Below are 22,906 nucleotides of genomic sequence, written 5' to 3'. Positions count from 1 at the left end.
AGGAGGTTGGGACATGGTAGGGAATATAGGGAGGAATGTAAGTTGTGTCAGGTGCCACATGTGGGAGTTCCTGGTGGTGTCACGTGTCCCCAAGGTCCACATCTGCAGTAAATGTTTAGAACTGCAGCGATTGAGGGCCCGGGTCAGGCAACTCGAGGGGCGGCTGGAAGATGCGTTTCTAGTCAGGGAGAACGAGGAGATAATGGCTGGGAACCATGAGCAGGAGGAGGTCTCAAGGGCTGAAGAGAAGGGAGGATGGACGACTGTGAGGAGGGGAAAGAGGAAGAAGAAGAGTAGTCAGGTTCCCCTGGCCTCCCCAGAGGCCCCCCATGGTTCATCGACAGGGGCACAGAAAGATAGGCAGGAGGAGGTGACTGACTTAGAGGGACAGGAGGGAGCTGGCAAGGTGATAGTGGTAGGGGACGGGAGGGTCAGAGGTATCGATAGGAGGTTCTGTGGACAGAGGCATGACTCCAGGATGGTGGTCTGCCTCCCTGGAGCAGGGGTCAAGGATGTAACGGACAGGGTAGAGGGAATTTTGAAAGGGGAGGGGGCACAGGCTGAGGTCATAGTACATGTAGGGGAGGGGGACATAGGAAGGAGGAGTAGGGTAGAGGTCCATAGGCAATTTAGGGAGTTGGGGGCCAAACTAAAGAGTAGGACCTCCAGGGTGGCACTCTCTGGGTTGTTGCCCAGTACCAGCAGGGCAAAGGATGACGAGATCATGCAGCTGAATGCATGGTTGAGGGATTGGTGTAGGGTAGAGGGCTTTACTTTTGTGGATCACTGGGAGGTGTTTAGGAGAGAAGGGCAATTGTACAGGAGGGGTGGGGAGAATTTGAACGGGAGGGGAACTAATGTCTTAGCGGGGAGGTTAGCTGGGGTGTTTATGAAGGATTTCAACTAATATGGAGGGGGGTTGGGGAGGTGGCTGGGAGAGAGTCGGGTGAAAGGAAAAGTATCAGGGAGAAGGAGGTTCCGAGGGATACTTGTGGGTTGAACTGTGTCTGTTTCAATGCTAGGAGCGTGGCAGGGAAAACGGATGAGCTTAGGGCCATGATGTTTGTGAGGCAGTTAGATGTGATGGCTGTAACAGAGACATGGTTAAGGGAAGGGCAGGACTGGCAGCTGAATGTTCCTGGGTACAAGTGTTTTAGGTCAGACAGAGGAGGGTTGAAGAGAGGTGGAGGGGTGGCACTGTTGGTAAAGGAAAACATCACAGTAGTGCAGAGGGAGGACAATATAGAAGAGATAGGGATTGAGTCACTGTGGGTGGAGTTGAGGAATAAAAAGGGAGAGATTACGTTGCTAGGCGTGTATTATAGGCCACCCAACAGCCCGAGGTCAGTGGAGGAAGGCATTTGCAGGGGCATTTTGGATAGGTGCAGGAAGAATAGGGTGGTTGTAGTGGGTGACTTTAATCTTCCTGGAGTGAATTGGAGGGGGCCTAGAGCTGGGGGTACGGAGGGAGAGGAGTTTGTGAAATGTGTTTTGGAAGGGTCTCTAGAGCAGTATGTAACTAGTCTGACGAGGGGAGGGGCTATACTGGATTTAGTGTTGGGTAATGAGCCGGGGCAGGTGGGAGAGGTAGAGGTAGGCGAACATGTGGCTAACAGTGACCACAAGTCCGTCTACTTTAGGATAAAAATGGAAAGGGACGAGTGCTGGCCGAACGGGAGTGTGCTGAACTGGGGAAAGGCGAGCTATGGCAGGATTAGGAGGGAGCTGCAGGACACTGATTGGGAGGGACTGTTAGCTGGCAAGTCCACGGTTGGCAAGTGGGAGGCTTTTAAGGGCAAAATGAAATGGTTGCAGGGGAGGTATGTTCCGGTTAAGCGGAAGGATGGGAAAGGTAGGATTAGAGAGCTGTGGATTACAGGGGGTATTGAAGACTTGGTCAGGAAGAAGAGGGAGGCGTATGTTAGGTCAAAACGACTGGGTACGGAGAGTGCACTGGAGGAATATAGAGAGAGTAGGAGGGAGCTAAAAAGGGGAATTAGAAGGGCGAAGAGAGGGCATGAAATGGCTTTGGCTGGTAGGATTAAGGAAAATCCAAAGGCATTTTATTCCTATATTAGGAGCAAGAGAGTAGTTAGAGGGAAAATTGGTCCTCTTAGGGACAAAAGTGGGGAGATATGTATTGAGTCGGAGGGAATGGGGGAGCTCCTGAATGAATACTTTGCGTCGGTATTCACGAAGGAGAGGGGTTCGGAATCGTGTGGTCTGTTAGAGGGAGCTGAGGATCAGCTGTAGGAAATATCTATTACGAGGGAGGAAGTGCTAGGGCTTTTAGGTAGCGTAAGGACGGATAAAGCTCCGGGGCCTGATGGTATTTATCCCAGGCTGCTTAGGGAGGTGAAAGATGAAATTGCTGGGCCTCTGGCGCAAATCTTTGTCTCTTCTTTGGACACAGGTGAGGTCCCAGAAGACTGGAGGGTAGCAAATGTGGTACCGCTGTTCAAAAAAGGTAGTAGGGATAACCCTGGAAATTATAGGCCGGTGAGTTTGACATCGGTGGTAGGGAAATTAATGGAAAAAGTACTTAGGGGTAGGATGTATGAGCATTTGGAGCGTTGCGGTCTGATTGGGGATACGCAACATGGCTTTGTTAGAGGGAGGTCTTGCCTTATGAATCTGGTGGAATTCTTTGAGGAGGTGACAAAAACGGTTGACGATGGGAGAGCCGTTGATGTCATCTATATGGATTTCAGTAAGGCGTTTGACAAAGTCCCTCATGGTAGGCTGGTAGAAAAGGTTAAGGCGCATGGGATACGAGGTCAGGTAGCTAGGTGGATTGAGAACTGGCTGGGTAATAGGAGACAGAGGATAGTTGTGGAGGGGACTTTGTCCGGCTGGAGGCCAGTGACCAGTGGTGTGCCGCAGGGCTCAGTACTGGGACCTCTCCTCTTTGTAGTCTACATAAATGACTTGGAAGAGAGCGTAGGTGGTGTGATCAGCAAGTTTGCTGATGACACCAAGATGGCAAGGTTGGCGGGTACCGAAGTGGATTGTGAGGTGATACAACAGGATATAGATAGGTTGGTGCATTGGGCAGATAGGTGGCAGATGGAATTTAATCCTGACAAATGTGAGGTGATGCATTTTGGAAGGAATAATGTAGAGAGGAGCTATGTGATTAAAGGTAGACAAATTAGGAGTATAGAAACACAGAGGGACCTGGGAGTGCAGGTTCACAAATCCATGAAGGTTGCGACACAGGTGGAGAATGTTGTCAGGAAGGCTTATGGAATGCTAGCCTTTATAGGAAGGGGTATAGAGTTTAAAAGCTGCCGTCTAATGCTTCAGTTGTATAGAACGTTGGTTAGACCGCATTTGGAGTACTGCGTCCAGTTCTGGTCACCTTACTACCGGAAGGACGTGGAGTCTCTGGAAAGGGTGCAGAGGAGGTTTACCAGGATGTTGCCTGGCATGGAGGGGCTGGGTTACGAGGAAAGGTTGGAGAAACTGGGACTGTTCTCCTTGGAAAGACGGAGATTGAGGGGGGTCATGATAGAGGTATATAAGATACTGAAGGGAATAGAGAGTCAATAGTGAGAGACTGCTCCCTAGATTGGTTACAAATACAAGAGGACATGATTTAAGGGTGAGGGGGGAGAGGTATAATTTGGAAGTGAGAGGAAGGTTCTTTACGCAGAGAGTTGTGGGGGTATGGAACGCGCTACTGAGTAGGGTGGTGGAGGCGGGAACGTTGGGCTCGTTTAAGGTCCAGTTAGATAGGCACATGAGTGAAACGAGGATGGAGGGTTATGGTAGGGGTTATTAAATAAGGGTTAGAACCTCGGGAGACACCGGAAAGGCAGGCTTGTGATTAACGTTTTTGTCTTTTAATTCCGCAGGTGGAGGTCCACCTCGTTGTCAAACGAGGGGCATGCACACGGTGGGTCGTGCGTGGGCTGCTCTTGGAGGTTCCGGGAGTGGCCTAGTACTTCGTGTCGGTGTGTGTGCTTGATCCTGGACCGGTAGACGGGCGCCGCAACAGCTCGGTGACTAGCACTGCTAGCTGTGCAGATACATGGATTTGGGCCTGTGTCTGTGGGAGTTTGTGCATTCTCCCTGTGGATGCGTGGGTTTCCTCCGGGTGCTCCGGTTTCCTCCCACACCCCAAAGATGTGCTCTTAGGCTGATTGGTTTTACCAAATTGACACTATTCTCCCCTGAATCTGGCTAAGTCAGGGGTTCTATTTGTAGATACGCGGGGTAGAATAGGTGTAGGGTGATGCGGTGGCGCGGGCTTGTTGGGCCGAAGGGCCTGTTTCCCGTGTTGGGTTGTTCTTTGTTCTTTGTATCATGAGGGGACGTAGTTTTAGGCTAAGGAGCAGAAGATTCAGATGGGATTTGAGAAACATCTTTTTCACTCAGAGGGTGGTTAGAATTTGGAATGCACAGCCTGGAAACCTTACAACCTTTAAATTTCAGAAAATTCAAGGATATGGGACGCGCAGGAAAACGGGAATAGTGGTAGTTATTGTCGGTGCAGACTCAATGGGCCAAAGGACCTTTTCTGTGCTGTACAACTCTGATAAGATAGTACCACAGAATTCATGCCAGAAGGTGTGCTGGTTAGGTGCACTGGCTATGCTGAGTCCTCCCTCAGTATACCTAAACAGGCACTGGACTGTGGCGACTGGGGTATTTTCAGGACAGCTTCATTGCAAGTGTTAATCTAAGCCTACTTGGAACACTAATAAATAAATAAACAAACAAACAAACTTTTTCTGCTCTATGACAGAATTTTATTGATATCAGTTCCTGGAAAACCAATTCCAAATAATTCAGCTCTGACGAAGGGCCATCCAGACTCAAAACACTGGATCTGCAGTAATTTACAAATGCCTGAATAACTGTACATCGTTAGCTCCATCTTATTTATTTATTCTTATTTATTAGTGTCACAAATAGTAACGTGGGCAGCACAGTGATTAGCACTGCAGTCTCACAGCACCAGAGACCTGGGTTCAATTCCCGGCTCGGGTCACTGTCTGTGCAGAGTTGCCACGTTATCTCTGTGTCTGCATGGGTTTCCTCCAGTTTCCTCCCACAGTCTGAAAGATGTGCTGGTTAGGTAGCGTTGGCCATGAGAAATACTCCCTCAATGTACCCAAACAGGTGGTCGAGTGTGGCGACTGGGGGATTCTCACAGCAACTTCATTGCAGTGTTAATGTAAGGCTAACTTTTTTAAACGTTTATTATGTTAGTGTCATAAGTAGGCTGACATTAACACTGCAATGAAGTTACTGTGAAACTCCTCGAGCTGAGTTGTCCCATGTGATTGGCAGGCGGGAGAAGAGCGCGTCAGGGCGGGGCCGGGATGAATGCGAGTAGGGAGAGGGCGACAGAGCGCGGCGGCCATGTTGTTCGTCCGCTGCCAAAGGCCCTTCATCCGGGTAAGCAGCGCCCTCAGGCGGCTCTGACCCCGGAAGTGCTCCTCCTCATGGTTACTGCGGAGACGCGGGCCGCACGCTTTGAAACGCCTCGCCGGCAACAACAACAACAACAACAACAACCACCACCGGCAGCACCAGGAGGAAAAACACTTCACCCGGCCGTTCCACTCCCACCGACCTGACCAGCATGGCGGGCCATTTACCTCCTTGTGTCATTGACTGCGGGACGGGGTGAGTCTGCTGTCCTTCCCGGGGGGCAGGAGCCGGCCGGCGGGCGGTGCAGCGCCCACCCACCTGCCGTCAGTCACAGCCGTCGCCATGGTTACGATCGGGGCCAGCTGTTGGAGAGAGGGGAGGGGCCTGGGCAGAGGGGCGGGGCCCGGGGAGAGAGGGATGTGTCCTGGGAAAGAGGGGGGGAGGCCCGGCGAGGGAGGGGGAGGGGCTTGGTGAGGGAGGGGGCGGGCCTCGGGGAAAGGGGAGGGGCCTGGCGGGGAGAGGACTGGGGCACTGAGACGAGTAAAAAGTCTGACAACACCAGGTTTTAGTCCAACCTATTTATTTGATAATATACTCACTAGCTTTCGGGGTTACCCCGAGACAGAAAGGTAGAAAAACTGCAGCACAAAGTTGTGCCAAACACGTCCCTACCTTAGAGATCACTAGGTTTACCTATAACCTTCTATCTTACTAAGTTCCATGTACTTATCTAAAAGTCTCTTAAAAGACTTAAAGAGGGCGGGGGGGGGGGGGGGGGGGCCTGGAAGGAGCTTGGTGGTAAGGGAAGGGTGGGGCCTGGGAGGGGTGGGCAAGGGGAGGGGTGGGGCCTGGGAGGGGTGGGCAAGGGAAGGGTGGGGCCTGGGAGGGGTGGTCAAGGGAAGGGTGGGGCCTGGAAGGGGTGGTCAAGGGAAGGGTGGGGCCTGGAAGGGGTGGTCAAGGGAAGGGTGGGGCCTGGAAGGGGTGGTCAAGGGAAGGGTGGGGCCTGGAAGGGGTGGTCAAGGGAAGGGTGGGGCCTGGAAGGGGTGGTCAAGGGAAGGGTGGGGCCTGAAAGGGGTGGTCAAGGGAAGGGTGGGGCCTGGAAGGGGTGGTCAAGGGAAGGGTGGGGCCTGGGAGGGGTGGTCAAGGGAAGGGAGGGTCCTGGGGGGGGTGGTCAAGGGAAGGGAGGGTCCTGGGAGGGGAGGGGGCAGCAGGGCAGGGGTGGGTCCTGGGGGGGAGGGGGCAACAGGGCAGGGGTGGGTCCTGGGGGGGAGGCGCTGGCAAGGCAGGGGTGGGTCCTGGGGGGGGAGGCGCTGGCAAGGCAGGGGTGGGTCCTGGGGGGGAGGCGCTGGCAAGGCAGGGGTGCGTCCAGGCGGGGGAGGGGCTGGCAAGGCAGGGGTGGGTCCTGGCGGGGGGGTGGGTGGCAAGGCAGGGGTGGGTCCTGGCTGGGGGGTGGGTGGCAAGGCAGGGGTGGGTCCTGGCTGGGGGGTGGGTGGCAAGGCAGGGGTGGGTCCTGGCTGGGGGGTGGGTGGCAAGGCAGGGGTGGGTCCTGGCGGGGGGGGAGGGGCTGGCAAGGCAGGGGTGCGTCCTGGCGGGGGAGGGGCTGGCAAGGCAGGGGTGGGTCCTGGCGGGGGGGTGGGTGGCAAGGCAGGGGTGGGTCCTGGGGGAGGGGTGGGCAAGGCAGGAGTGGGTCCTGGGGGGGGGGGGCAAGGCAGAGTTGGGGCCCTGGGGTGGGGAGTGAGAAGGGAGGGGCCCTGGGGTGGGGAGAGAGTGGTGGGGAGAGAGGAGTGGGGTCCCAGCAGGAGCGAGGTTGGATTGGTCCAGAATGAAGTAGGAGTGTAGCCAGGTTGGGAATGAAGGGATGCGGGTGGGTGTGATGGGTGCAGCAGGAGGGTAGGGAAATTGTGCACTTGTCCCTCTGCTCAGCAGGAATAGTTCATTTGATTTATTATTGTCCAAAGTGTTCAGGTTAGATTGATTGGTCATGCTAAGTTGCCTCTCAGTGTCAAGGGGATTAGCAGGTTAAATATGTGGGGTCATGGGGATAGAGCCTAGGTGGGATTGTTGTTGGTGCAGGCTCGATAGGTTGAATGGACAATGAAGAGAGACTAAACTCGTTGGAGTTTAGAAGGATGAGGGGGGATCTTATAGAGACGTATAAGATAATAAAAGGGATGGATAGGGTAGAGGTAGAGAGATTCTTTCGGCTTAGAAATGATAGCAGGACTAGAGAGCACAGCCTCAAGATAAGAGGGGGGCAGTTTAGATCGGAGTTGAGAAGGAACTTCTTCACTCAAAGGGTGGTGAATCTCTGGAATTCTCTGCCTGTTGAAGTGGTGGAGGCTACCTCACTAAATATATTTAAGTCATGGGTAGATAGGTTTTTGGGAGACAAGGGAATTAAGGGTTATGGGGAGCAAGCGGGAAAGTGGAACTGATCCACTTCAGATCAGCCATGATCTTATTGAATAGCGGGGCAGGCTCAAAAGGCTAGATGGCCTACTCCTGCTCCTATTTCTTATGTTCTAATGAATGTTCTTCTGCACTATAGGAATTCTATGTTTTGGGATACTTTGAAAAGTATTGCTTGTGCACTGAACAGATGAAGCATATGTACATAAGGGAGAAGGAAAGGAGAGGGTGCAGAGTATGTTACAGTCATAGTTAGGGTGTAGGGAAAGATAGGTCCATTTAAGAGTCTGACAGCAGCAGGGAAGAAGCTGTTCTTGTGTTGGTTGGTACATGACCTCAGACTTTTGTATCTTTTTCCTGATGGAAGAAGGTGGAAGAGAGCATGTCTGGGGTGCATGGGGTCCTTGATACTGCTGACTGCTTTCCCAAGGCGATGTGAAGTATGGACTGAGTCAATGGATGGGAGGATGAATGGAGCTGCTGCCATGTGTGTAAATGTATTTGTCCTTGCAGTGTTGAAGCAGGATCTTCGGCCCATCCAAGTCCATGCAGGATCATTGTTGTGCATTATTCTGTAGCTTGGCCAGTTTATTTCTCAAGTCCATCTGATTTCCTTTTGAAATTGTTCGTGGTCTCCTTTTCCACACTCTTAGGCAGTCTATTCCAGGCCATCGTCAAACTGTGTTTAAATGAAAAGTCCTTCCTTGCATCCCACCCCAGCACTGCTCAAAAGCTGAGATTCATGTCTCCTTAGCCCTTGCACCATCAACTATTGGAAACAACTTTGTCTGCTTAAATCTGGCATGCAATCTTGTCCACCTTTGCTAAAACTTTCATCATCCAGCCTTTCTTGCTGCAAAGGAAACAATCCTAGTTTCTTCAACCTAGCTAAAATCCTTCAACCCTACAACCATCCTGGTAAGTCTCATCTCCACCCTCTCAAGATCCTTTAGATCCTTCCTGAAGTCTTGTGTCTAGAACTGGATGTGATAGTCAAGTTGTGGTTCCTACGTATAAAACTTAATAACTCCTCTGAAAGCTCGTGCTATCATATAAAACTGTATCATTTAACCTGGTGTTGTGAGACTTCTTACTGTGCCCACCCCAGTCCAATGCTGGCATCTCCACATCATAAAACTTAAGCAACTCAGCAGCTTGCATTTTCAGTATTCACCATTGTGAAACTAGTAACCTTATTTAGAATGTCTTTTGTTTCTTGTGTTATTACTTTTTTGGTCAGCCATGTTTTACAGGCAATTTATAATATTCAATACTTGTATTATATCCAGCATTATCCTGGAACATGCTCCCGAACAGCACAGAAAAATTTATTTACAATCACATTGATTTTTGAGCATAAAAATCATGACTGACACTCTGAGGGACTGCTGCACTATCACAAGTGCCACCTTTTGGCCAGGACGTTAAATTGAGGCCCTCTCTTTTCTCTCAGATGGCCCATGACACTATTTTGAAGAAGAGCAGGGAAGCTGTCCCTTTGTCCTGGCCAATATTTATCTCTCAAAAACAGATTATCTGGTCACTATCTCGTTGCCAATTGTGGGAGCTTGCTGTGCACAATTTGGTTACTGTGTACATTACGGCAGCGATAGCACTTTGAAAATACTTCATTGACTGTAAAGTTTTTTTGGCTTTTCCAGTGGTTGTGAAAAGTGCTATGTAGGTGCACGTCTTTTTAATTTGAGTTTATTTTTGGTCATCGAAATGTAGTAGTTCTATGAACTTCATTGCATTTATTTGTACATTACTCAGCCTTATTTGTACTTAACTTTTAATCAATATTATTAAAAGATCTTAACATTTATTTAAATCAGACCTGTGATTTTTGCCTCACGTTGTTATGTTATTTTCTGTAAACTCTCTTCAAAGTCCTCATTAACTTGTTTTGACATTTTTAGCAGTTAGACATTGGAACAGAGTGGTATTTGTCGCCTCTATGTACAAATTGACTGCTGTGGTCTCCTCCTGTTAGATCAATGTCATTTGCTGGCATGTTTTAATTATCTGGTATTTCAATTTGTGTGACTTTTTAACTTGGTAAAATAAGTTCTATAATTTTTAAATGAGATCTGACAATGACAAATGTACATGTCACTTGAAGAAAGATGAATAATTTACTGTTTAATTTTTCTTTATTGCTTTTTAAAAAAAGAGAAAGTCTAAATATTTAAACTGTTCTTGGTTTTGTTGTGTACAAGTTTGTCACCTCATCTGAAACAACAGCTGTTTATTTTCTGTCTTTAAAGAAGTGTTGTGGACATACAATTACAAGTGAATCTGTTGTATCTAAAACTGCAATCCCCTGTAGCTGCTAAGTTATATTTACCATTTTAAAAGCAAGAAGTAAATGAGCCCGTTTTTCAAAGATATTTCCATATGTTTGCTTCTAGTTGAGACCTACAGAAACATTTGTGGTGAAGTAAGTACTTTTGCTGCAACAATATTTTAATTACAGGATTTCTGGTTATTCCTTATCAAATAATTGCTCCTATCACTTTGCCACAAATAACTACTTACATCATCTAATTCCCCTCCTACCCATGCCATTCCATCCCATTCCTTTCATCTTCTGCTGCCACCATGCCACACTTGTTCGATTCCCAGCTTGGGTCACTGTCTGTGTGGAGTGAGAAGGGCTCTTATGAAAAGGTGGCACAGTGGTTAATACTGCTGCCTCATGTTCCCAGGGACCTGGGTTCGCTTCCAGCGGAGTGGAGTTTGCACATTCTCCCCATGTCTGTGGATGGTAGCTACTTTTATTCAAAATAGTGGTGAGGAATTTTTTTTCCTCAGAGGGTCATTAGTTGGTAGAATTCTCTTTCTCGGAGAACAATAGAGGCTGAGTCATTAAGTATGTTCAAGATTGAACTAGGTTTCTGATTGACAAGGGAGTCAAGGGTTATGCTGTGCAGTCAGCTAGGTGGCATTGAATCCACAATCAGATCAGCCATGAGCTCAGTGAAAGATGCTGCAGACTCCTCTTAATTCTTGTGTTCTTCTATTGGGTTGCCAAAGCAATGTGCTGGCCAAGAAGATGGACTGAGTCGCATTCTTCTGTGCAATAATTATCTGTTGCTGGTGAGAATCAGTGTATTTGATATGGGAAAAGTATTCACAGCATACAAAGTGCTATTAAAAGTAGATGCAGCAGCTCACAATTGCAGCCTATAGGCACTGTTGGCCATCAGAGTGGTGGAATTGTAATTCCTCACGATCTGTATACTCATGGTCTGGCATGTACCACGCTTCACCACCACGATGAAGGCGGATCCTTGGTCAAAGAAAGTTGTGAAAGTGTGTGTCAGGAGTGGCACACAGTCAATGAAGTACAGGTATATTGAAAAATGAGGTGCCAATCAATGACGGTGTAATGCAGGATTACATGCATGCTGAACTGTAACAGCTGGAGGCTACAGACTGAGTTGAACATCTCCCAACCAATGGCTAAAATGCTGTCATCCTGCTAAACCCAGTCATGGTGGGTAATGAGGCAGCTAATGGCGGCAAGTCTTCATGAACATCCTTCTTCAACAATGGTAGAGCCCAGCAAAAGGCGAGGGTGAGATATTTGAAACCATCTTCAGCTATAAGTGCCAGTAATAATCTGCTTATCTCCTGACTTCCAAAGCCCCTTTACCACCTACCTCTAAGAAATAAATTAGGAGTGCTTTTTGCTTGCTTGGATGGTAGCTACAATAGTACCTGTCGGACGATAACATCTGAGACAAAGTAGACCAGTGTGATGGTCACCCCATCAGTTTAAATTTCTGTTCATTCTACCATCTTTTGAATGCACTGCAGCAAATCATCAGACTTCCCAAAGACATGCCTCCACCACCTAAAGGACGAGGGCAGTAGGTGCATGGTAATCCCATCACTTCCGAGTCTCTCACTATTCAAACTTGGACATATTTCATTGTTTCCGTATTGTCACTAGGTCAAAATCCTGGAATTTTGTAACTGAAAACATTTTGGGATTAAATTCACCACACAGAAACATAGAAAATAGGTGCAGGAATAGGCCACTCAGCCCTTCGAACCTGCACCACCATAGTGTATGATCATGGCTGATCATGCACGTTCAGTATCCCACCCACACTTTCCCTCTGTGCCCCTTAATCCCTATAGCCACAAGGGCCACATCCAGCTCCCTCTTGAACATATCTAAGCTTTCTGTGGTAGAGAATTCCACAGATTCACAACTCTCTCAATGAAGAAGTTCTTCCTGATCTTAGACCTGAATGGCTTACCCCTTATAAGTTCTGGACTTCCCCAACATCGGGAACATTCTTCCTGCATCTAGCCTCTCAAGTCCCATCAGGGTTTTATATGTTTCTATAAATCCCCTCTCATTTTTCTAAATTCCAGTGAGTACAAGCCCAATCGATCCAATCTCTGTTTGTGTGTCAATCCTGCCATTCCAGGAATCGGTTTAGTGAACTTTCACTGGACTCCCGCAATAGCAAGAACGTCCTTCCTCAGAAAAGGAGAACAAAACTGCACACAATGCTCAAGGTATGGCCTCACCATGACCCTATATAATTGCAGCAAGACATCTTTACTCTTGTACTCAAATCCTCTTGCTATGAAGGCCAGCATGCCATTAGCTTTCCTCACTGGTCTGCAAGGACTGCAATGGTTCAAGAATTTTGTGGAGCTGAGTCCATGAGAAGATTAGCCATGAATTTATTGAATGGCGGAGCAGGTTTGAGGGGCCAGATGGCCTACTCCGGCTCCTAATTCTTATGTTTAAGAAGGCCCATCCTACACTTTCTCAAGAGTAATAAGTATCTGTGGTACTCCTATCCCAAAGAAAGAAGACTTTTCTTTTAAATTATCCAAAGGAATAATCTGTGCTGTTGACAAAATTTGAGGTGAGTATTAATTTAGGTTCAGCTAGATTTCTCACCCTGCATAAACAAACTTCAGGAAGAAAGAAGGGCGTACAAAAGGTTCAGAGAGCTAGGAGATGTTAAGGATCTAGAGTATAAGGCTTGTAGAAAGGAACTCAAAAAGGAAATTAGGAGAGCCAGAAGGGGACATGAGAAGGCCTTGGCGGGTAAGATTAAGGAGAATCCCAAGGCGTTCTACAAATATGTGAAGAGTAAAAGGATGAGAAGAGAAGGGATAGGATCTATAAAAGGTGAAGGGGGAAAAGTCTGTGTGGAACTGGAAGAAATGGCAGAGGTGCGTAATGAGTACTTTGCCTCGGTATTCACGGTGGAAAGTGATCTGGGAGGTTGTACTACAGGTTTGCGGCGGATTGAAAAGATTGAGGATGTGGACGTTGAGAAAGAGGATGTGTTGAAGCTTTTAAATTCTATCAAGCTAGATAAGTCACCAGGACCAGATGGGATGTACTCCAGGTTACTGTGGGAGGTGAGGGAAGTGATTGCAGAGCCCCTGGCGATGATCTTTGCATCGTCGATGGAGGTGGGAGAGGTTCCTATTTTCAAGAAAGGATAGCCCGGGAAATTACCAACCGGTGAGTCTAACCTCAGTGTTTGGTAAGTTGATGGAGAGGATTCTGAGGGGACAGGATTTATGAGCATTTAGAGAACTTTAGTATGATCAGAAATAGTCAGCACGGCTTTGTCAAGAGCAGGTCGTGCCTTACAAGCCTAGATGAGTTCTTTGAAAATGTGACTGAACACATTGATGAAGGAAGAGCATGGACTTCAGCAAGGCGTTTGATAAGGTCCCCCATGCAAGACTTTTTGAGAAGGTGAGAGGGCATGGGATCCAAGGGGCTTTGGACTTGTGGATCCAGAACTGGCTTGCCTGCAGAAGGCAGAGAGTGGTTGTGGATGGGTCTTTTTCTGCATGGAGGTCGGTCACCAGTGGAGTGCCCCAGGAATCTGTTCTAGGACCCTTGCTGTTTGTCATTTTCATAAATGACCTGGATGAGGAAGTGGAGGGATGGGTTGGTAAGTTTGCCGACGATACGAAGGTTGGTGGTGTTGTGGATAGTCTGGAGGGATATCAGAAGTTGCAGCGTGACATAGATAGGATGCAGGACTGGGCGGAGAAGTGGCAAATGGACTTCAACATGGATAAATGTGTAGTGGTCCATTTTGGCAGGACCAATGGGATGAAGGAGTATAATATCAAGGGTAGGAGTCTTAGCAGTGTTGAGGAGCAGAAGGACCTTGGAGTCCGGGTCCGTAGGACGCTCAAATCAGCCTCGCAGGTGGAGGATGTGGTCAAGAAGGCGTATGGTGTACTGGCCTTTATTAATTGAGGGATTGAGTTTAGGAGTCGGGAGGTAATGCTGCAACTTTATAAGACCCTTGTCAGACCCCACTTGGAGTACTGTGCACAGTTCTGGTCACCTCACTACAGGAAGGATGTGGAAGCTATTGAGAGAGTGCAGAGGAGATTTACAAGGATGTTGCCTGGATTGGGAGGCATGCCTTATGAAGATAGGTTGAGGGAGCTAGGTCTCTTCCCCCTGGAGAGATGAAGGTTGAGAGGCGACCTGATAGAGGTTTATAAAATGTTGAGAGGAATAGATAGGGTGGATTCTCAGAGGCTATTTCCCAGGGCTGAAATGGTTGCTACGAGAGGACACAGATTTAAGGTGCTGGGGAGCAAGTACAGAGGAGATGTCAGGGGTAAGTTTTTCACTCAGAGGGTGGTGAGTGAGTGGAATCGGCTGCCATCGGTGGTGGTGGAGGCAAACTCGCTGGGGTCTTTTAAAAGACTTCTGGATGAGTATATGGGATTGGGAGTTACAGATAGTTCTATGGCCTGGTAGGTATGGATATGATCGGTGCAACTTGTGGGCCGAAGGGCCTGTTTGTGCTGTTATGTGCTATGTTCAAACTGCATAATGAACTTCAGTGATAGCTGAATGTGGACTCAATATCTTTGTAACACTGCTCGTCCTTGCGCTCTTATGTATGCATGTCACCTATTTTTGTTACTTTGCAAGTAATGAGCAATAAGAAGTTGCCCTTCAGGCACTGAATAATTTAATACCCTGATGTATTTAACTAGGTGTTCTGAGTTTTTGTGTAATTATGATTTCAATAAAGATTTGAACAAATCAAATTGTTTATGATACCATTCCGAGTCAATGAAGTGAAGATTGGTGAATTAATGTTTCTACAAGACTGCACAGCACCCTAAATCAGGATGCCAAGTAGACATTTCCATGTTGTATTTTGCTGCAACCACTTTGATTCTTGTGCTTTTGCGTGCTCCCCACCAGCTAAGTATTCTAATTCAATTACATTAAATGGAATTTGCAGCACAGAAACAGGTCATTCAACCCAAAAGGTCGGTGCTGGTGTTTAAGCTCTGAGTCATCACCATTCTCTACAAATCCTTCTATTTCTTTCTTCATGTACTTGTCTAACTGCCCCTTAAATGCACCTATTTACCTCAACCACTCCATATGGAAACATGGTCCATATTGTTATCATTGGTTAAGGAAGTAGATCCTGAGTTCTTTCTTAAGTGCTTTAATAACTATCCTATATTTCTGACCCTGCGTTTTGGTTGCCTGCCTCTCAAGTGGCAGGATCTTCTTTACCCGACCTAACCTAGTTGCTCCATTTCTATTCTGAAATGATCAGTAAATCAGCTTTGCACTTTCTCCATTGAACAAAGAACAGTACAGGAACAGGCCTTTCGGCCCACCAAGCCTGCACCAACACACGACGCCTTCCTAAGCTGCAGCCCTTTTGCCCCTACCCGGTCCATATCCCTTGGTTCCCTGCCTATTCATGTATCTGTCAAGATACCTCTTAAACGTTACTATTGTACCTTGTATTGCTTTTGTAGCCATTTTGTTTGGTAATATGGAGACCAGGACATGCATTAAACTCCACTGCAATTCATTTGCCATCCACATGCCCATTGTACAAGCTTGTTAATATCATCTTGTGTTTTGTTGCAGTCTTCCTCCATATTAAATATACCAGCAAATTTCGAATTGTCCACCAATGGTTAAGTGCTACTTCTAATTCCCGAGTCTGAATCAAGTTTTTTTTAAATTACATCTTTGAGTAAAGGTTTTAACATCTTTCCTACCACAAAGGTTAAGCTAAATGTCCTATAGTACCACCAATTTAATTTACATCACCTTTTGAATATAGTATTTTCCTTGCTCTTTCTACATACTATTTAATATGCTTATTTTAAGTGTTTACATCAAATTACTACTTAAATGTTCTGATTGACTTGGTTTTAATTCACAGTTGTATAATGTATGCCCAATTCTAATGACTTTTAGTGCAGGGGATGTGATTGGGGGAGGGATTTTTGAATTGATTTGTTATTGTCAGTGTATTAACATAGTGAAAAGTATTGTTTCTTGTGCGCTATATAGACAAAACATACTGTTCATAGAGAAGGAAACAAGAGAGTGCAGAATGTCGTGTTACAGTCATAGCTAGGATGTAGAGAAAGATCAACTTAATGCAAGGTAGGTCCCTGATCACAGTAGGGAAGAAGGTGTTCTTGAGTCAGTTGGTATGTGACCTCAGACTTTTGTATCTTTTTCCCGAAGGAAGAAGGTGGAAGAGAGAATGTCCAGGGTGCATGAGGCCCTTAATTATGCTGGCTGCTTTGCCGAGGCAGTGGGAAGCGGGAAGAAATTACCTTTTAAACCTCCCCTTTTTAATGCATTTGTTTACCCCTCTTGTTGCCCATAGTATTGTCCTACCAGTGTAAAATTTTCGAGATCATTTTTCAGTTATGGAAACCTAGCAACAGAAGTCGAGGCCATTCAGCCGCAATCACCTGTTCCATCATTAATGGAAAAGTGCATCCTTCACTCATTTAAAAACCTAGTTCTAATTTTGAATGCTAGTACTAAGGCAAAATGTAGTAGAATTTGGGTCAATCATCTTTTGTCATTTAGATCTGATGAGGAACCATTGACCTGAAACATTCACACTTGCTGAAAACCTCTGACCTTGTCTGCTGCGGTGATTCTCCAGTGCTGCTGCAGTGAATGGAGTTTTGGCTGAATGCCAAATCCTTCGTTCTCACTGGCAGCGGGATGGGAATGGATGAGATTGGAGAATCCTGCCCACTGACTGTCTTCATGGATGCTGCCTGATCTGCGTATTTCCAACACTTGGTTTTTATTTCAGATTTCTAGATTATGCTCTCATTCTGAATTTCTCCATCAGAGGAATTAGTTTCTTTTATGATTCTATTGAGTACTTTTGTAATTTTAAAGACCATTATTAGATCACCCCAAGATCTCCTAAATGTGGCTTCTCCAATGCGTGGACTGCAGGCCAGATGTGGCCGTCCGAGGCCGCCTCCAATGCCGTCCCTGGAGGTAGTTTTCAAAATGTCGGATTCTGAAAGAAACTCCTACTCTAATAGCAGACTGTCTCACTCCTGTGTTTTGCAGCTTATAGGCTCACTCATGGTTGTTGGACCTCATAGAAGAGGGAGAGTCTCACAGTGGCACAGTGATTTAGTGCTGCTGCCTCACAGCACCAGGGATCTGGGTTCAATTCCGTCCTCAGCTCACTTGGTGTGGAATTTGCACATTCTCCCCATGTCTACATGGGTTTCCTCCGGGTGCTCCAGTCTCCTCCCACACTCCAAAGATATGTGGGTTTGGTTGATTGGCCGTGCTAAATTGCCCCTAGTGTGAGGGGGTTAACAGGGTAAAAATGTGGAGTTGCAGAGATAGGGCCTGGGTAGGATTGAGGTTGGTACAGACTCTGGGCTGAATGGCCTTCTCCTGCACTATAGGGATTCTATTCCTGTAAGGGCTCGTTCTGTGCTGGTGGGGAAGGGAGAGTCCGGGTGCTGACCTGGGAGAGACTAGTTAGTTGCAACGGTGCGGGCAGGTTGGGGTGGGGTAGTGTGGCAGTGCACGGTGCAGATGAAACTACTCACTGCCCAGGGGTGTGGGGAAGAATGTGAGTGAGATGTGGGAAGGGCTCACTCATAGTCTCAGTATCTCACTCATCCTCATCCCTGCAACAATGTGCAATCACATCCACTCAAGAGATTGGGAGTGAGAGCCAGACTTTTAAAACCTCTCCCTCTCCCGCTCTAAAGGTGATCTTTATTCATTAATTAACTTCTTGCCTTATTTTTGCTCAGCAAGTTGTTTGTTTTTGTCATCCTGCAATGTTATCCTCAAATTCACATTTAATGTTCAAATTTGCTCATTGGCTCTTCGAATGAGATGAAAGTGGAAACGTGGCCCGCAGGTGAAAAGGTTGGGCATGCCTGTTATGAATTTAAGGGAATGCAAGCCAACCTATTCTCATAATTCAATAATATCAGGATTGATTTGTGCCTCAACTCTATTTACTGATCAATTGAAGCTTTCAAAATGGTCTTGAAGCATTATCCGAAAAGGAAACGTAAAAATGGACAGCATGCGTTTTTCCAGATACTTAAACAGAAAAGGAGTCAATAAAATGAGTACTGGTACTCTGAGTGAGAATGGGGAGCTAATGGAAGATAATAAGGAAATGGCAGATGGAATAAACAGATATTTGCTTTCATATTTACTGTAGAGGATGCAAGAAATATTCCAGTAACAACTGTAAGATGGAGGGGAGAGGGGAACTTGTTGAAATTACAATCACTACGGAAACAGTACTGAGCAAACTGATGGTGCTGTGAGCTGTCAAGTCTCTGGGTTCTGATAATTTTCCAAAATTGTCTAGATTATGGAAAGGTTGCATCACACTGGAAAGTAACATATTCAAAGAGAGAGGGCGGTAGCAAACAGGAAATTGTAGGCCAGTCAGCGTGACACCTGTCATGGGCAAGCTGTTAGAATCAATCATTAAAGAGGTTGTACCTGGTCATGTAGACAAGCTCAAGGTAATTGGCAAGAGTCAGCGTGGTTTTATGAAAGGGGAGTCCTGTTTGACCAATATACTAGAAGTAACATGCTGTGGATAGAGGGGAGCCTGTAGATTCTACTGGGATTTCCAGAAAGTGTTTGATAAAGTGCCAAACCAAAGATTATTGCAAAAAATAGAAGCTCATGATGTGGGGCGTAACGTATTAGCCTGGGCAGAAGATTATCTGGTTGCCAGAAAACAGATGTAACAATGAAACTCCTGATGGCCAAACAGTTGGTGAAGTGACGCCTATTTATTTACAGGAAGAAAAGACTATTTGCAGGAATTATTTACAGCAAAACAACAGCCCTAACATAACTATCGCAACCTGCTTGTCCAGGCCTCAACTGTGGGTTTTAAAGCCCGCTGTCCATCTCCAAATCATGTGTATTGTCATCCCATTGGCCAAGGAGCCACCTAATCCTTGGGATTTGCCAAAGCCTTGGACACAGAGGTCACATGGTCTCCGAGGTCACCGTGATATTCTTCCCCCTTCAGGTCCTCTATTACCTAAAGACTTGACGTTAATACCTTTGACCTCAGCCTATTGGGGAACTTCTGTCTCTGTCAAGAGCGATGGAGTATCACTGGTTGGAGTTTCTCTTCAGGGATGGTCTTGCTCTGGCCAGCATCTCCATTGGCTTCGTTGGTACAAGGACGTCTTCGGTGGCAACAGATTCTGGGATCATATTGGCCTGGTTGGTGCTCTCAGTATTTTAGTCAATAGTAACTGTGGGCACATGTGGGTTGGTGACATCGCCAGCTTTAGTGGGGGCTCTTTTCTCAAAGTCTAAATGTTTTTTCAGGACCTTGTCCTGGATTCTCACCTCGTATGAACCTGGTTCAGTCTTTACGACAGCAGTTCCTCTGATCCAACTCCCAATGGGTCCCACAAAACTTGACTGTTCACCTGAAATGATCTCTCCACCTTTGAAGAATCGTGATTCCTTTTTCGGATATCTTGTCTGCCAAATTTGGAAATGTGAGGCTTAGTTTTGTTTTAGTTTATTTATTAGTGTCACAAGTAGGATTACATTAACACTACAATGAAATTATTGTGAAAACCACCTAGTCACCATATTCTGGCGCTTGTTCTAATACACTGAGGGGGAATTTAGCACGGCCAATACACCTAACCGGCATGTCTTTCAGACTGTTGGAGCAAACTAGAGTGTCTGGAGAAAACCCACGCAGACACGGGGAGAACTTGCAGACTCCATAATATATACACACACACACTGATCCAAGCTGGGAATCGAACCTCTGTCCCAGGTGCTGTGAAGCAGCCATGCTAACCACTGTGCCACCTTTCTTGTCCAAGATTTCTTGTTTGATGCCCATCGTTATTTCTGCCGGGGCTATTCCTGTTGTTCAATGTAATTTTGTTCTACAGGCTAATAAAAATTGTGCAATCTTGGTACCTATGGACGCTGGAGACTGCTTTTTTGATTCCGGATTTGATAGCTTGGTCCTCTAAACCATTTGGCAATGGGTGGTGTGGCACTGATTTGATGTACTTAATAGGACAGAAAAGCATGAATTTCTGAAACCCCATGCTGTTGAAAGCAGCACCATTATCTAAAAACCAGGACCTCTGGTATTCCGTGAATGCAAAGACACTGGCATAATGTTCCAGTTGCTGGGTAAGAAGTAGTGGACTTCATTTGGTATGTGTCCATCTAAGGAATGTTTTGGGAAAAATTGCTGTAGTTGCCCTGACTGGGTGAAGGAACAACCCCTCCAGAGACTAACAGGAGAAGAACATCCAGCAAAGGAACACGTGAATATTGTACCAGAAATACTGAGAGGAACATGTTTTAGTGAGAAGTTGAAGAAAATCAGCATTAGTAAAGAAATGGTTTTGGGGACTTTGATGGGATTGAAGGTGGATAAATTTCTAGGTCCTGATGTTCTTCATCCCAGACTACTTAAAGAAATAGTACATCCATTCGTGATTAGTGATTATTTTCCAAAAATTAGTGGAATTAGTACATCCATTAGTGATTATTTTCCAAAATTCTTTGGTCTCTGGAATAGTTCCCACAGCTTGAGGGCAGCTAATGTAAGCCCACGATTCAAAAATGGAGGTAGAGAGAAAATGGAACTATAGATCAATGAGCCTAATGTTGGTACTGGGGAAGTTGCTGGAGTCCATTGTCAAGAATTTCATAACTCAGCATTTGGAAGGCAGTGATATAATCAGACAAAGACAGCATGGATTTACAGAAAGGAAATCATGCTTGATGAATCTATTGGAATTTTTTGAGGATGTAACTAGTAGATTTGACTGAGGAGAATCAATGGATGTGGTTTATTTAGACTTTCAGAAGGCTTTCAACGAGGTCTCGCATAACAGACTACTGTGTAAAGTTTGCAAAATCCTACTAACTGTCCTGGCTTGAGACAATTCATACCTCTTTAGCCAGTATTTATCCCTCTCTCCATTCGCACCGTTTGTATCTGTAAAGACTTGATTACCTATAAAGACTCACATTCCATCTATTTTTCACATTCCAACTTGCAATCATCGTGCAACCATGTCTTTGTTTATATATGCCATGTTTGTGAGCCTACCTCTGCTCACCTGATAAAGGAGCAGCGCTCTGACAGCTTGTGATTCCAAATAAACATGGTTTATTTAACCTGGTGTTGTGATACTTCTTAAGTTAAAGCACGTGGAATTGCAGGTAGTGTCTTGAGATGGATAGGAACCTGGTTAGCAGGTAGGAAGCAGAGCTGGCATAAATTGGCCTTTTTCTGTATGGCAGTCAGTGACTGGTGGGATTCTGCAGGGATATGTGCTAGGAGCCCAACTGTTCACGTTATATGATTTGGAAGAGGAAACTGAAAGTATTATCTCCAAATTTGCAGATGATCCAAAGTTGGGTGGGAGGGTGAGCTATGAGGAGGATGCAGAGATGCTTCAGCGTGATTTGGACAGGCTGATTCTGCGTGGCAGATGTGGATAAATGTGAGGTTATCCACTTTGGTAGCAATAATAGGAAGACAGATTATTACTTGAATGGATGTAAATTGAGTGAGGTGGACACTCATTGAGAGCTTGGTGTCCTCATGCATCAGGTGCTGAATGTAAGTGTATAGGTACAACAGACTGTAAAGAAGGCAAATGGTATGTTGGTCTTCTTAGCGAGAGGATTTGAGTATAGGGATAGGGATGTTTTGCTGTAATTGTACAGGGCATTGGTGAGGCCACACCTGGAATATTGTGTGCAGTTTTGGTGTCCTTATCTGAGGAAGGATGTCTTTGCTGCAGAGGGAGTACTGTGAAGGTTTGCCAGCCTGATTCCTGGGATGGCAGGTCTGTCATATGAGACTAAATCGGTTAGGATTATATTCATTCAGGAAGAATGTTCCCAATGGTGTGGGAGTCCAGAATTAGGGTCATTGTTTGAAGATAAGAGGTAAACCTTTTAGAACTGAGGTGAGGAACGTGGTGAGCGTGTGGAATTCACTACCACAGAAAGTAAATGAGACCAAAACGTCTGATTTCAAGAAGAAATTAGATATAGCTCTTGGGGCTAAAGGGATCAAGGGATATGGAGGAGAAGGGGAAATCAGGATACTGAATTTGGTGATCAGCCATGATCAAAATGAATGGTGGAGCAAGCTTAAAGGGCCGAATGGTCTACTCCTGCTTCTGGTTTCTAAGTTACTTGTCCTCAGACTTTTGTATCTTTCTCCCGATGGAAGAAGGTGAAAGGGAGTATGTCCGTGGTACATGGGGTCCTTGATAAAGCTGGCTGCTTTTCCGAGGCAGCGGAAAGTGTAGACAGTGTCAGTGGATGGGAGCTGGTTTTTGTGATGGACTGGGCAATGTTCACAACCCTTCGTAGTTTTTTGCCGTCAGAGCAGGAGCCAAACCAAGTTGTCGACTAATAAGATGTGCTGGTTAGTATATTGACCTGAACAGGCACTGGACTGTGGCGATGAGGAATTTCACAGTAACTTCATTGCAGTGTTAATATAAGCCTTACTTGTGACTAATAAATGAACTTTAAACTTTGAAAGAGTACTTTCTGTGGTGCATCTGTAGAAGTTGGTGAAAGTCGTAGTGGACATGCCAAATTTCCTTAGCCTCCAGAGAAAGTAGAGGCGTTGGTGGGCTTTCTTAACTATAGCATCAGCATGGCAGGACCAAGACAGTTTGATGGTGATCTGGACACCTAGAAACCTGAAGCTTTTGACCATTTCCACTTTGTCCCTGTTGATGTATCCACTGTGCTTCCTGAAGTCAA

The 22,906-nt window shown here is 46.2% G+C and overlaps 1 protein-coding gene across 1 annotated transcript in view; it reads left to right on the top strand.

The window, feature by feature from the left end:
* The first annotated feature begins 5,388 nt into the window (after positions 1 to 5,388).
* Positions 5,389 to 22,906, top strand: part of LOC145358735 (actin-related protein 3B) — a 92,616-nt gene continuing 75,098 nt past the window's right edge. The window contains exon 1 of the mRNA XM_080212993.1: positions 5,389 to 5,637. Coding sequence (XP_080069119.1) covers positions 5,594 to 5,637 — 44 coding nt within the window. The 5' untranslated portion in view covers positions 5,389 to 5,593. The remainder of the gene's footprint in view (positions 5,638 to 22,906) is intronic.

This window comes from Carcharhinus amblyrhynchos, chromosome 2 (assembly GCF_965287045.1).
Source record: "Carcharhinus amblyrhynchos chromosome 2, sCarAmb.v2.hapA, whole genome shotgun sequence".
Classification (NCBI taxonomy): domain Eukaryota; kingdom Metazoa; phylum Chordata; class Chondrichthyes; order Carcharhiniformes; family Carcharhinidae; genus Carcharhinus; species Carcharhinus amblyrhynchos.
Note: the sequence above shows the minus strand (reverse complement) of the source record. Positions and strands in the feature narration are given on the sequence as shown.